Below are 15,038 nucleotides of genomic sequence, written 5' to 3' on the forward strand. Positions count from 1 at the left end.
TATATATATATATTTACACTGACCTCACACAAAGCAATGGTGATAACAGAGATGAAACTTTAAAGCGACAAGGCTTGAGTCTATATTAAACTGATAATCTAAATCATCATGTTGCAGAGATAAAATGAATCAGTTGTTCAGCTGTAAATGCTGACTGAATATACTGCAAGTAGGAGACATTTTCTCCCAGTTACTTACATCTATGACGGCGGGAAAAAACAAAACAAAACAAAACGAAAAACCTAAGTCAAATACAAAGCTGTAATGTTATCAGAGGCCATGAGCCATAACCATGATAATATCTATCTTTCCCCTGCAGAGGTTGGGGTAACTTGATAGAAGCAATACATCGCTGGCCATATACGCGCTGATGCACACAGGTACACATCAAACATCTTATATTAGGTCTGTCAGGAGGCGAGGGGCAGGGAGGGGAGGCAGATGGGGAAACAGACACTGCTTGACATAAACACAGTGACAGAGACAGCCCGGTGATGGATGGGTCCTGACAGGAACGAGGAAAAACAAACGTGCTTCCACAACAATTCATTAAACTCCGCGTACAGTTTTGCACGTGCATACGTGCGCGCGTCACGTGTTACGGCACAGCGCCTCGGCTCGTTCAGCGTCTTGTTTTTCCCGTTTCTGTGTGAAGGTTTTCAATTATCCGGCGGTCGCACCTTTCTCGCAGCAAATTAGCGCGAGAGGGCTGGGAAGAACAACCTGAAACGGATAATGAGATTCGGCGTGGGTGAGCCCTATTAGAAAGTAAGACCCTGGCTGATCGTCGTGTTTTCGAGTGTAACTGAAGGTGAGGGAACGAGGCGTCCCACTGAGCAATCTTAGTTAAAAATACATTTCAGCAACATCTAAATTATACCCACAGACATCCGAGCAGAAATTGGATCAAACTGTGTGGAATCGTGAAAGTTTTTGAAGTTTAAATCACGGTATAGAAACTGATTGATCTATGTGCAGCTGAGAGACATAACGGTGAAACAGATCAGACCTGCCAGCTCCGTTTGCCTGAGAATGACATCACACACTAGTTGAAACCCTGCTAGTTGGAAGCTAGCATTTTAGCAATGCTAATCACTATTAGCTACGCTAGCCAATAACAATCTACGGCTCTCCATTCTATCAATTTAAATATGATGGAGCAAGTAGAAGTTGTATAAAACTACGGATGACTTTAGTCAATAAGAGAAAACATTAGCAGTGCATAAACACAGTTGCCTTAATTTTCCTACCATATTTGTGAAGTTTAGCAAACCATTATGAATCTGAACTCTGGGTTGGTGGGGAACGCTCCCTTTCCAAGCCGGGACTTCAACTTACAGAAAAAAATTCTATATATTTTAAACTAGAGATTCCAAATTCTTTACAAGAACTGTGAACCAGACCTTAGTTTTCAACATTATTTGCCAGGCTAGTTTGAAAACATATTTTAAATCAGCGTTCACAGTCCAAAACACACAAGGACATTCACTGACCCTTTTGGCTGAACAGACAATAGACCAGAGATCGACACTCGACTCCATTTTCACCTCAACAGGGTGATTCAGCTGGTCTTCATACAGCTGGGCGGTTCTAGAGTCCGGAACGTAGCGCCACGTGATGAGTACTCAACACCAACAACAATGGGGGCTATTTTAAACAATCTGCTCATTGTCCCTTTGTAAGGGAGTCACTTCTGTGATGCAAGTAGTGATTCCAACCTTACGGAGTTGGTGATTGACAATCTACTGAAATTGGATTTTCAGCCTTACTGTGCACACTTGGAACCACAGCAAAGGTACCAGCCCTAAATATTGGGCTGGTACTAAGTAACCATAGAAAACCCTTGGAAAGCCCAGTTGAGCCACAATGAGTAGGTGCTACAAGGAAAAGGGACATTAGTTTTGTCTTGAGTCTCACTTAGGATACAGAAACAGTCAAATTTCACTTAGATTTGGACCCTAAAGATTCAAGACTTGACTTAGACATGGTCTGGAGCTCATGTCTCATGAATTTTCTTTTTTATTTGTAAGTTAAGTCTTTTTTTCCCCTCAAGTGCTCATGCCGTACTCTGATGGAATGGCGCCCTGGGCAGCGAGGCATCACAAAATGAAAGAGGAAGTAGTCTCAGAGAGAAAACACATTTTAGAAGATCTTAAGTAAAAACATTGTTCAGGGTTTCATCTTTGCATTTACTTCAGGGCAGCTATTTTTTCCCCCCCTTAGAAGCTTGACAAAGTTCTTTATCCGTTGCACGCTCCGCATTCAGATGAACTGAACTCACAAATGAGATGCCAGCAGGGGCAAAATGTCCCGCTCACCTTCGCAAATTGCCCCCACGATTTCAACCCAAGCGTGCAGTTATTCTTAGCAGTTAAAATGTAAACACTACAATCAGCATTTTAATTCGTGATTGCCAAACAAGCTGTAAGCTAATCACGGGGAAGAGATAATGAGGGAAGCAAAAGAGAGAGCGAGGCTGGAGAGAGAGAGAGTCTGTGATTAGCTCATCCCTCGGAATTCTGTTTTTCTTTTCCTCACAGCTAAGGGCTTTGCATGTTAAACAAAGTGCCGTGTATGCCCTGATAATCCACTGTTATCTACAAATCTGCTTAAGGTGTTTTCTTTTTATGTTGACATTTCCCTGCCATATCCTCAGCTATCAAAGACGTTGCAGTGCCGCCGCTGTGCGCCGACGCTCCGACAACGACCCAATAATTATAACAGTTAAGGTGATAGCCCAGAGCATGGCAAGACCTTTGGTTGGACGTACATCCTAAATCGACAGGCGTAATGCCTTTAACCTTTCGCTTCAGATTCATTGCAAAGCTCACGCCGCCGAGAGCGAGGGCCGAATGTGGGCCATTAGAAATGATTACAGCATTGCAGTTTATTATAGTCTAATTGTAAAGCGTCTCTGTATACGTACCGGTAAAAAATGTTTTAGAAGTGAGTTCCACCGTTCACGTACGCTGCCAACATTTCCTCTTTCCTGCGTTTTAGTAGAACTGAAAGGAGGTAGAGGGGATTTTCCTCTAAAATATTCAAAGCTAAATATTCACCCAAGGTTTAACGCAACATAATACCAATGTAAAAAAAGAAAAAGAAAACAAGAAAAAATGAGCCTCCCTCATTTAATTTCTGCTCAAGTGCAATTGCAGAACAAAGGAGGCATACAGTACCTTGGTTTGGCCACTTTATTCAACAATCATTGTTGAAATCAAATCAAAACCCCCGTCTTTGTTTACCCACCCTCGGATGTCAATAAATAAATCATTTAAAAATATCAGCAGTATAACACTGCAAGAAGAAGCCAAGTTCACGGCTATTTTGTGAAATCACCATATGCCTCTTTGCTATTAATACATTCACTAGAGTGTGGGAATGAAGACGTTCCATATCTAATGAATTGAAGCCAATTTACAGGAGATATCATGCTTGGCTAGCTCTGCTATACTATCTCAAATGTAGGATTAAAATGCATTCATTTCACTTCCTTAAGAGGTTACTCCAATTATCCGTTTGGTTAGAACCACGTAGGGAGGCGCTTTCCCACATCACCCACACAATTTACTGTACATCTTTATCGCTTCCCCTACATCCACGCCACTTCACTTCCTTTTTCCACCCAATCATACATGCATGCCCACACGCATACACACATTTCTTTTTTTTCTTTTTCTTCCTGTTCTGTGCTGTAAAGCAGACTCAGAACTTTCTTGCTGTTGGCCCTCATCTCTGCAGAACAGATGGCTGCTTTTCTGCACCACATGGCTCACACTCAGGAGACGCGGGGTGCTCTTTAAGAAGAAAAAGACTTTCAATCTGCTTTAGCAACTGTAGCACCCTAACCCCACCGCCCCGCCTCGTCATCACGTCATCTCTTTTCCGTCAGCTGCGACTTTCCTCCGTCGCCAGCAAACGCCGCCGCAGCGATTTGACGCCCCGACCAGGGTTGATTGTTATGCTAATAGTTGATGCTTACACGCGCGAGTTGACATGCAAGGTCACGACGAGAGGTTATTAAGATGCTGAGCCTGGTTCGCCCGGTCCGCCGGCGGTGAACTCTTTCGCAAGTTTTCCGTCAAGTTTCTCCAACGTGAGGTAGAAGAGTCCATATATATGGAGAGACGCATTTATTATTCATGCTGAGAGTTGGTTTGAATGTGCTGGAGAGCTGGGATTATGTGGAAGAGGGAGGGGTGGTGAGAGAGTACAGTACTTTTCTTTCTCTTAGCATTTTAATCATAGATCAGTTTGAGAAACACAGGCTGTGTTTGCCCTGAGGCCTGCCATGAGAATTTAAATTATGCAAGTCTGTTTGTTAAATTCGACTTGGTTTGAATATGTGCGACATACGGTGCCTTGAACAGATATTCAAACTCCATGAGTTTTTTTTTTTTTGTTTTACATTTTGCTACATTACAAGGCTTCAACTTTGGATTCCTAAATGTATCAAATCTGTCAACCTTCTCACAGCATGATGTGTATTCATTTTCCCACCACATGTTGGGGTTTGCATACAAATCAGAGGAGCATCCCTCTTCAGACCTAAAAAGCTGTGCTTGTGATAGTTTGTGTAACGTAATGTGTTTGTGATGCTTTTGTTTTAAGATACTAAATAAAGATTCATAGTAGGTAGGTCTTCAAAAGGTTACCAGTCTTCAACAATACCCAAATTGAACTCAGTTGTGCTTGATTTGTGCTGTGAAACCTTTGTGCCTTTAAGTTTTTGTAACTTTTAAACCCTGCTGCCACCAGCTAGCAAAACCGACTGATTCATGTAATGTGGAGGAACTGGTTCAGCCAACCACTGACAAAGAGTCAAATCTTGAAAAATCCTTTTAAACCTTTCTGTTATGTTGGGTAGTGTTGGTTTGTGCCATATCATATAAATTAAATAAAGGGCTCTGTATGTTCGAACCAAACTGCCAAAATCGGTTCTCATTGTCGCAGTTGTGTGATGAAAGTTTTGTCATTTTGTTCTCAGCCTCGTGTCGTCAGCCCCTAAAACTCCCCTGATGAACTTTTTGCCCCGATCTTCATGAGTAACTATTGTGTGATTGGTCTGAACTTCGTGGGTGTTTGTTTTTGTGGAAAACAACCCCAAATACTCAACATCATGATGTCGGTTTTGCAGCCGTAGAGTGGGATGGATAGTTTTGAGGAGCAATTGTTCGAGCCTGTGAGGAAGAACGTACTGAAACATTAAAACCTTCATGCAGCGGGAGAACGTCTCACTGAGGCTTTCCATTCTTATTTTCTGATAACATGGGAAATAAAACTGGATTTTCCAGCTTTTATTTCCTCCTTGTGAACTCGTAATAGTTGTCCCTTTCTGTCATGATCGCCGTGTTTACTGTACTGCTGTAAACCACACATACGATAAAACACCTTGACGTATACTCCTGCCAGAGGGGTTTCGCATGAGGAGTCGGCTCGATGTGTCTTGTGGATTGTGAAAGGTTTGTGCAAAAACAAACATTCGAAAACCACGTGACCGCACCTCGACAATTCGACTTTGGTCCAAGTTCATTTTGTTTCATAACCCTTGTTCCCCAAAATAAAATTCCTTGCAACCAATTTTCTTTAGAAATCCCCCCTATTGGCCAATATAGATATTGTATAAAGGCTTACAGATAGCACAAACATAAAAAAACACACACAAAGTAAAAAAAGATAATACATACGATGTGGAGCATGATGTAGTCACCCAGGCGTGGGGCGCTGTCGATGCGAACAAGGATGGCATCCTTGATGGTGGTGCTGAAGCCCACCGCCAGCCGGTCCGTCCGTGTGCTTGGCCTCTCGTTGTTGGGCCATGTGTAGGTGATCAGGCCTCCTCCTTTGCCAAAGATGTAGGTGGTGCCAGCTATTGTAGCAAAAGACAAGAAAAAAACAGATTTTTAAAATTCACAAACCATTGTTAAAGCTTTTTAAATCAACCAACAATGAATAAAGAGGGTTAAGTCAATAGAAGTATTAAATGGAAGTGTGTTAATTCCTGTTTCAGGACTTTGTTGAACCACTGCCACAATTTTAGGCAGAAGTCAGCGTCTCCACTGAATCAAACTCTGGCCTCTCCAGCTCTTAAATATAGCTCCTTTCTCGGGAATAGGAGCCAGTTTGGACCGAATGGGATAAGTCTCCCAATCCTCATGTATTATATATGAGACCTGTAACCAAAGAACAAAGCTTGGCAGAGGAAAATAGAGAAGGGCTTGTGCAGGAGGTCTTGGAACAGAGATTGAAGAACTTTCATTGAGCTTAATTTGATAAATGGGTCTCACTAACAGTAGGGAAGGAAGACTTTGCCAAAAATGTAGCTTTTGCATCACGTAGATGTGTGTCAGATGCGCGTCTCTGACTTAATCAAACCTGGCCCGAAGCCACGGGGGTTGTGAAAACCGCTTGCGCATTTCCATTTTTATTTTTTGCCACAGCCTGGTAACATTTCACTGCCTGGTTGCAGGGTCGGATTCCGTTTCAGCTTCTGAATGTTCCCTAAGGTGGGTCAGAATTAAGGCGGTGAATCAATGTGCCGCTCAGCCATCCAGTTCACGTTTAGGCAAAGAAATCATCAAGAGATCAAAGGCATTAGACCTTAGAGAAGATAGAGCGCGGTATCTGAATCCGCATGCGAGGCAAAGCCGACATCTCAGGCCGTGGGAGGGTGGAAAGCATTTGGCCCACCTTGCAGGCTGACGGGGGATTGCTAATGAAGCCTCCGAGTCCTTGCATCGGTGTATTAATTCATTTTTTCTGCCTCCATCAACACTCTCCGTCTTCCGCATCACCTCCCACCCACTGCCATTACCATTCACTTCCTCTCCGAGTCACCTGAACATCTGTTTGGCCGTGTGATGGGTGCCCAGCTGTCTCTCTGTTTCCCCTATGAAGCGGCCAACAATCTGCTCCATGGTCCGTTATACCCGGGAGACCGGGAGAACATATGGACGGGAAAGTCTACGGACACAGGAGAGACACTGTTGGCGAGATGAGCATCACTATTTGCCTTCAAGCATTAAAAAAATGGTCTGCTTTTCACACAGCTCAGGTGTCAGCACCGCAAACCACCAACTTCTGCTGTCTATGTGGCACAGCAAAAATATCAGAACCAGTAAAGCATTCCAAGCGTCAAACAGCTGCTTATAACTAATTATTCTAAACTGATGGCTGCTCTTCTTTTTTCCTTCAAAGAGAACAATGTCCCTGGACTCACTTTAGTAAACCCTGCAACATTCTCAAGGTGGGAACTTTTTTCACAAACAGTTTGGTCACTCTGTCACATATCTACTTCATCTTACTCATCTGTGGTCATCCATCAACTACTATTTGAGTTATTGCGTATTGTTTGTGGCCATCGCCTTCCTACACAATTCTGTTCAACTCACCATCTGGGATTTCTCCCATTGAGCTCAATTACTCAGGACACATTTTATCCTGGCCAATCAGTGAACAGACGGAGAAGTTGTGAACAATGACGTCGATTTTCTGCAATGATTTTGAATTGTGGTTTCCCTGTAGCTGAGGTTTGGCAATGGCATCGGAGGAAGTGAACAAAGTTATTCATTCAGGCAAATTTCCACATTTGAGGACAATAAATATTACTATTAAATTCAGTCTGTATTGGGCCCCTCTTCCAAATATCGAGTAAGGGGAATGTCTAAGACATTGCATTACAGGCAAAGACATTCTGGCCCTACTCTCCACCAGGTTCGGCAAAAGTCTTATTTTCCAGCTGACACCATTGATTTCCGGTTAGCTTGACAACATAGCGCCCTTCACAATTGAACACAATTGCGCACATCACAGCTAGACATTAGCAATTGGGTAAAATCATATACAATTGTTTAAAACTTCAAGGGTCCACCCCTCCGGAAAGAAATCGTTTCTCAATAGCTGAGGATCCAGACCTTCTGTACAAAGCAAAGAGTAGAAACAAGGGGCTGGTTTTTACCAGGCTAAAGCAGAGGAAGCACAGGATGAAACTTATAAAATCTATGACAGCAACACATACTCTATGAAAATCACTTATTGATGCACCATTCCCATAAACCTGTTGTTTCAATGTGTGTCTTAGAAAATACATTGTACCTTGGCTTGCACCAAGACAAACACTGCATCTGATCTTAAGAGTTTTATTTCAGCACCCTCTAGAGAAAATTCAAAGAGGAAGTTCATACTTCATTTAATTAAATAATATTAACAGCACAACCTTTAAAAACACTAATAATTTTCAAAATTACAGTATCTATTTAAACAATGTTATTTCCAAATGTATGAACAGTAAAGGGGTACCACTGTCTCCTACAGAGGACTGGGGTATAAAACCAGAACTAGAAAGCTCCTGTGGATCCTGCAAAACATTCATAGACCTAAACTGTCAGAATACAAGCACCTGACTCCCTGATGGCAGCAGACAGCATTCAGCAGACCTGCGTGCACAAGAGCTGGCCTCCAAGTTTTTCCTCGCAAGCCAGAGTTGAGCTCGAGTTGGAATGCATTTCCCAGACATCTGCGCAAACTTTGCCCATCTCATCTCCCAAACACTCTTGTTTTTTTCTTGAGGGGATAACGATGATGAGCAGCAAAGATACAAGCACCCCGGGGAGCCAATTATCACATTGAGGAGATTTGCTTAGTGTTTCAAAAAGACAATGTTCCCCATGAAACACACACACACACACACACACACACACACACACACACACACACACACGCACGCAAACAGGCGGGGTGATGGAGGCACAAATGTACATCGTGACGCTCGAGTAGGAATGTGTGCAAACACGCGTGCACATCGATGGAGCCTCCTCACGCGCCGTCACGCAAGTGGGTGATTATCGGCACAAGTGCAAAGAGAAGGCGGAGAACCCGAGATCGCCGGGATGTAGCGCCTTTCCACTAACAACCTGCCGGGGCCTGGACCGCTCCGGGAGGAAATCCACGGCATATCAATTTGTGCAGCTTTTGCCTAAAAACACACCGGAGTGAGGCGCCGTCGCTGACATCCGCATCAAGCAACGACAGCAAGATAACAGAACGCTGCCGGTGTGGCAGCCTGGCTAAACAAGCGAGGTCAAGAGTCGCTGTCGAATAACCTTGCTGAAATGTGAGGGCTCTGCCACTCCGGGTGTAGATGGTTGATAAACTTCAATTGATGAAGAAAAAAGCTTCCCACTTAGCATCGAATTGTTCTTACAGGACTAATATAAATAATGTGCACTCAGGTTTTGACTGGTTTTAAATCCTATAGCTTCATTACTATTCTACTACTAAATTTTAAAATTCCGAAAGTTTTTCATTTTTTCAGTTAAAGATCTATTTAAATTCATATATATATATATATGTCACCATACATCCAGTTAAGACATTTTCAAATTCCTTAGGCAAAAAAATAACTATCTTAAATGCACTTTTTACTTACAGAGCAGTGAAGGAGCAGAACGCTTTACCATTAACTCCCAGAAGAGCTGAAGAGATGGCGGTTTTAAAAAAAAAAAAGCCAAAATGAGTTTTTAGGATGAACACACTTAAAACTGAAATGGTTAATTATTGAATATTTTCTATATTTATCAACATTTGCATGAACTATAATTCATTCTTATTGCTATGCATGTCAAACCTGTCGCACATTTCAATGATTTCCACTGTATGATGTTCTTAATGATGGAAATCCAGGAAGAGTAGCTGGGTGCAAAGCCTGGCTAATGGAGACCCTAACCAACTTGCATCAAAACCATCTTATGCAACAGATCAAATCAAACAAAAACAAAAAATATTGTGTAGCTTGTAGCTTAGCTTTATCTAATAAATAAATACAATAAAGTCCCGTGCAATCAACTGCCTTCAGAAGTTACCTAATTACCTAACAGAGTCAACGTGGGTGCAGCTAAGCTCGTTACAACCACAGCTGATCTGTGAAAACCTCTGAGGTTTGTTAGAGAACAGTAGGATCCAAACGGCATCACACAGACCAAGAAACACAGCACGAAGGTCAGGGATGGTCTAAAAGCTAGAGTTGGGCTGAAAAACAATAAAACAATCTTGAAACATTTCATGGAAATTGGTCCAATCCCTAATCTGAAAAGGAAAAGGGGATTATGGCACACCTGAGAACTGATTTTAAGATCTTGCTTTTAGTTTTTAAATGTTTAAGTGGTCCGGCAACTCTGATGATGAAACACGGCGGTGGCAGCATCTTGCTCTGGGGATGTTTTCTTTTATTAGTGCGAACAAGGAACACATTTTCGGATATTTATTTATTAAAAAATATCACAGAAATCATGTATTTTCTTTTTACCTCATTAAATCTGTCATTTCACATCAATCCGTTCCCTTTTATAATCTCGGCTCAATTACCAACATAGTATGTGATGATCATTTTGGTGAAAGCATACTGTGTGGCCCAGTGTTTTATCTTAATTTCCTTGGCTAAGAGTGCGACAAAGGCTTTAATAAAACGTTTTGAGATTGCTCCAGCTCTTAGATTGATTTCTGAAAACAGACTAAAGGCAGTTCTAAAAATAATCTTTGTCACAGTTAGCACAGAATATCCTGGAATGATTTCAGATGAGAATTAACGCGATCAACGCTCGCAAAACAGAGATTTTGTAGCACGGAGCAGCAGGAATGACTGATTCAGAGTCGGCATTGTAGCTAAGAGGCCTGGTGAGAAGCCAGCAGCCAGAAAAGTATCATCAAAAGGAATTAAATCTACAATCTAATCACAGTACTGCAAAGGATGTATATTTTTGGTGAATCAGAAGCGGCTTTCATCTGCGTCTTTGAATAATGCAATTGTGCTATGGCCATTGGGTACAAAAGAGTGGCCATCTGAAATGCTGCCGTAGCTGGAGATGCTCTATTTATCTGAGAGAGGAAGATTTGAAGCAAACTGGCCAACATAGAGAGAGATTTAATATTCTGTTTTGGACCTAGAAGGAAATCATAAGATAAAATATTCCAGGAAAACAAACAAACAAACAAAAAAAAAAAAACAAAAAAAAAAACATTGAGGTTGTTTTTAAACTAAAGTTAAATGCATAAATGCATTATTTCCTCCCCGCCCCAGCTCCTCGAGTTATGATTCATTGCATCTGCAGCATGACTCCGTTTAGACGCAAACAGTGGATGAGAGAGTGGGTCAAAGCCGTAGCCTCTATTTCACAGAGGTCCCCCGAGGCGTGGCAGCGCAGGCAGAAGGTCAGGACACCTGTCTTTGGACAGATATGTCCTTCAGGCCGCAACATGACATCAACCAAACCAGATGAAAAGTGAAGAAGAAGAAAAACATTTACGCGGAAAAAAAAATATCAGAAGGTCACTGCTTTCAATGAGCTTAACCAGCAAAAACATAAAAAAAATAAATAAATAAAAATTGGAAGAAAAGAACATGTCAGCTCTCACCTTGATGAAAATGTTTCACACTCATTGTTTAATGTATTGTGCACTCACTCAGTCTCTATCCTGTAAGCATTTCAACATCGTAAGGCTAGGATGCTACCGTGTAACGGGAGCAGAGAGGAGAAGCAGATGATAAAAAAAAAAAAGGAAGAACAGCAGCTGCCATGATGCGGTTGTGTTATAACTGGGTAATTGGTTGTAGTCAGACTTCAGTGCCACGCTGTGATAAAAGCCTCTGTTTAGATGTAGCAGACTTACAGGAAAAGACTGGGGCTGCCTGTCCTACTGTAAAAGAAATGGTTGTAAACTCATTAAAATCCACACTGCAAAGGCAGACAACACAATCTAAACACGCGTGTGTTCATCCGTCAGGGTTTTAGCAGGTGTCAGTTTAGTGTTTTACTCGCATATATGCATGTAGAAGTTTTGGAAAATGAAAAAGCACAGGCAAAACTCATTCAGCCTTTGGCAAATTTTGACATATAGCTCACTATATCTGTCTTGGGGTGGCATGGGTCCTCAAAAGGCACCTGTCAGCTGCAAGCCTAATAAGTTCTCTCTTGCTGATTTGCATGTCCAGCGATGGGGAGCAGGTGTTCTCTTGTGCTATATGCAGAATAAGCACCAAGAGTGCAATTTACCATTAAGATTATCTGATTTGAAGGTCTGTTGGAAAGGACTGCTTTAAAGAAATCGTGATTGTCACTAAAAGACAGTTTTGTGAAAACTTAATCCCAAAAGGTGATTCTTGGTTTTCCTCAAAGACATAAGAGCATTAGGATGCATCCACACCAGCCTTTTTAGTCCACTTTAATTTAACTTCTTTGGGTTGGCGTAGGTGCTCAATCAAACTCTGATGTGGATGAAACACCTAATCTCAGGTCCCCCTTAAAGCACTAGGTTTCAGGTCAATTAAAGTGAAATCTGGTGCGGTTCAAATACATATGTAAACACAAGCGGACCGGAGACCGCTCCAAAACCAGGAAGCGGTCTAAAGTGCAGTGTATTATGGGTAAATAAAACCAAAGCAAATGCGACCAAATCCAATTCACTATGGCTCGTGGTCTTTTATCAAAGGCAAAAGAGAAATCCTACAACCACTAAAATTTGACGCCACACCATTTTGGTGAAACTAAAGTTTAGGATCACAGATGTTCAGTCAATAAATCTGTAGCAAATGTGCAATGCCATCATGGGAATATGGACCAAATCTTGGAGGAAAGTCTCATACTGTCAAGAATTAAAACTCTTCTAAGGGTAAAAGAGTTGCATTAGAAGGTGTATCTAATAAAGTAGATGGTGAGTTTAGATATGGTGTAGAAGGAAGGGTTTGCCAGTCTTTAAAGAATCACCATTGCCTTGAACTGCCCTCTAGGCAAAGCCAAACTCATCATCTATGCACAAATGACATCTTGAAGCCATCAGACAGACATCCACAAGGTTTGTACTGCATCCCTCACATCCTCAAGCGCACACCCTTCCCCTCCTTCCTCCTTGCTGGTTTTGTGTGTTGTTTGTGTGCTTTTATGTCTTTCCTCTTGTTATCTCTTGGGTTTTCTGCAGCTTGCACCCCAGGGGATGCAAAAAAGAAGGCGAACATGGTTTGATGTGGTCAAATTTCCTGCCATCGGAGACTAAGGGCGGAGGGGAGTAGTTAAAAAAAAAAAAAAGAGTAAATCTTGGACAGAAACACATCCAGATAGTGAGATGGAGAATGTAATTGCCTCCTCAATCATTTTTTGAAAGAACTTTGTCATTACAATCCTTCCCTTCTCCATGCTTTATACATGGGGGATTATTAGGCGTGCTGTCCTTCACATGAGTCCAATGAAGATTCATTGACAGAGGAATCAAATTGTGAGATACTGAGCTGTGTAATCGCTGGGATTTATCTCCATTTTGCAAGCTTTTATCAATTCATAATTCGCATCTCCAACTGTTGCCTCTCCCCTCTGGGAAAAGGAGAGAAAAGAACTGATGATTGGGTTTGTTTGCCCTCGGATTTTTCTCTCGGGCGTTATGTTCAATCAGCCTCCAGCAGCAAATCTTTAAAGGAATGTCTGCAACACTATGCGCGTTCATTCGGAAATGTGGACAGAAAACGCGTGGCGCTTGCATTTATCCTGAAGTTTCCTTCGCACGTTGTGGCCGCGCATCCCCGTCGCTCAGCGGCTAAACTGAACGAAAAGACCAGAATATGATTGATGAAGGGCAGTGTGTCGTGAAGAATGGCTACGCAGAGAGAACAGCCAGTCTTGAATGATTTACGCTGTTTGTTTCTCCCGTTATAATAAGCTATAGCATTACCGCACTGTATGGGTTTACGCACCGAGAGGCAGGGGTAATGGAAGTGGCAGGAACACTGAAACAAAAGACAGAATGGACAGAGCATGCCAAAAGAAAAGTGGAGGGGTTTTGTCTTTGGCAGCCGGAGCTCTGCTATGATATATGTGCAAACACCGAACTGTGAAAATCATCAAGTTTGGGGATTACAACAAGGATTTGTTCATTTTTCTTCAAGATTTGGCCAGAGGACGATCAACCATGTTCACACTAATTACTTTCCGTAGTGTCTTATGAAACTATTAACATCCTGTTGAGTGCTTTTAGGCTTTTATTTTACAATTACATCTTTAGATGAATTTCATAGGGTTTTGTTTTTGGAAAACAAGGCAGAGTGTTGTCTGTTCACATCTAGAGAATGAAAATTAACTCAAGCTCAGCCAAATATCATCCAGAGTGTCATATAACATGATTTGTGTTTATCTAATTATTTTAATGTAAACTATTTGTTCACTGTTCACTGTTTCAGTATTCAAAGCTTCATGTGTATGTAAATGTCTGAATGTGGTAGAAAAACAACGTAATGACATAAAGAGGGTACTGAAAACTACCCAGCTTAGGATCCCATCTTACAACATTTAGTTGGAATAATAAAACTTTATGACCCGGGGAGCTTTACGAATTGCATCACAGTGACACAGAAGCACAGACAGACTTTGCTTTTGCAGACCGGGCGGCAAAGTGTCACCATCAGCTGAGATAATAAAGTCTAAGCCCGTGGGCAGTTGCTCCATTCGCTGGAAATGAGAAGTCAAACACCACATTGTTAGTGTGTGTGCTACTGTTGCAACAACAAGGCCCGCTATAGTTCTGGCCTCTCTGCTTCTGCGAGGTTCAGTACTGACAGGTTTGTCAGAGTTGGTTATTGGTGCCAGTGTGCTGGGATAGGAGGGGAGTGACGGGAAACGGCTGACCAGAAACACAAAACCATGTTCAACTTGACTTTTGGCACTTGCAATTTAAAGCGGACAGAGAAAATCTTTAAACAAATGATGTTACAGGAGAGGGCTCTGGGTCGTTTCAAGCTTTCACCAATTCGTTCCCCATTTTGTACCACATATTGCCATTTAGTCCCTTCCTACTCCCATTTCATTCTGGTTAAGGAATCTGTTTTGAATCTGTCACCTAAAACTCTTGCTTAGGAATGTATTTATTTATTTTTCTTATTCCCATGAATTATGGAGATAATGTGTCATTAAGCTGCTTAAATACCATCTAAGTCAACTTTAACGGTGTTATATTTCGCACTAATTTTACTTCTCACTCTATTACCATTCATTGTGGTCCTG

The 15,038-nt window shown here is 41.9% G+C and overlaps 1 protein-coding gene across 8 annotated transcripts in view; it reads right to left on the bottom strand.

Moving 5' to 3' along the window:
* Positions 1-15,038, bottom strand: part of nrxn3b (neurexin 3b) — a 402,487-nt gene that overhangs the window by 108,568 nt on the left and 278,881 nt on the right. For all 8 annotated transcript variants that reach the window (XM_016678683.1, XM_016678682.1, XM_007566141.2 and 5 more), the window contains one exon: positions 5,688-5,869. In XM_016678683.1, coding sequence (XP_016534169.1) covers positions 5,688-5,869 — 182 coding nt within the window. The remainder of the gene's footprint in view (positions 1-5,687; positions 5,870-15,038) is intronic.

This window comes from Poecilia formosa, unplaced genomic scaffold, assembly GCF_000485575.1.
Source record: "Poecilia formosa unplaced genomic scaffold, Poecilia_formosa-5.1.2 Scaffold187, whole genome shotgun sequence".
NCBI lineage: Eukaryota > Metazoa > Chordata > Actinopteri > Cyprinodontiformes > Poeciliidae > Poecilia > Poecilia formosa.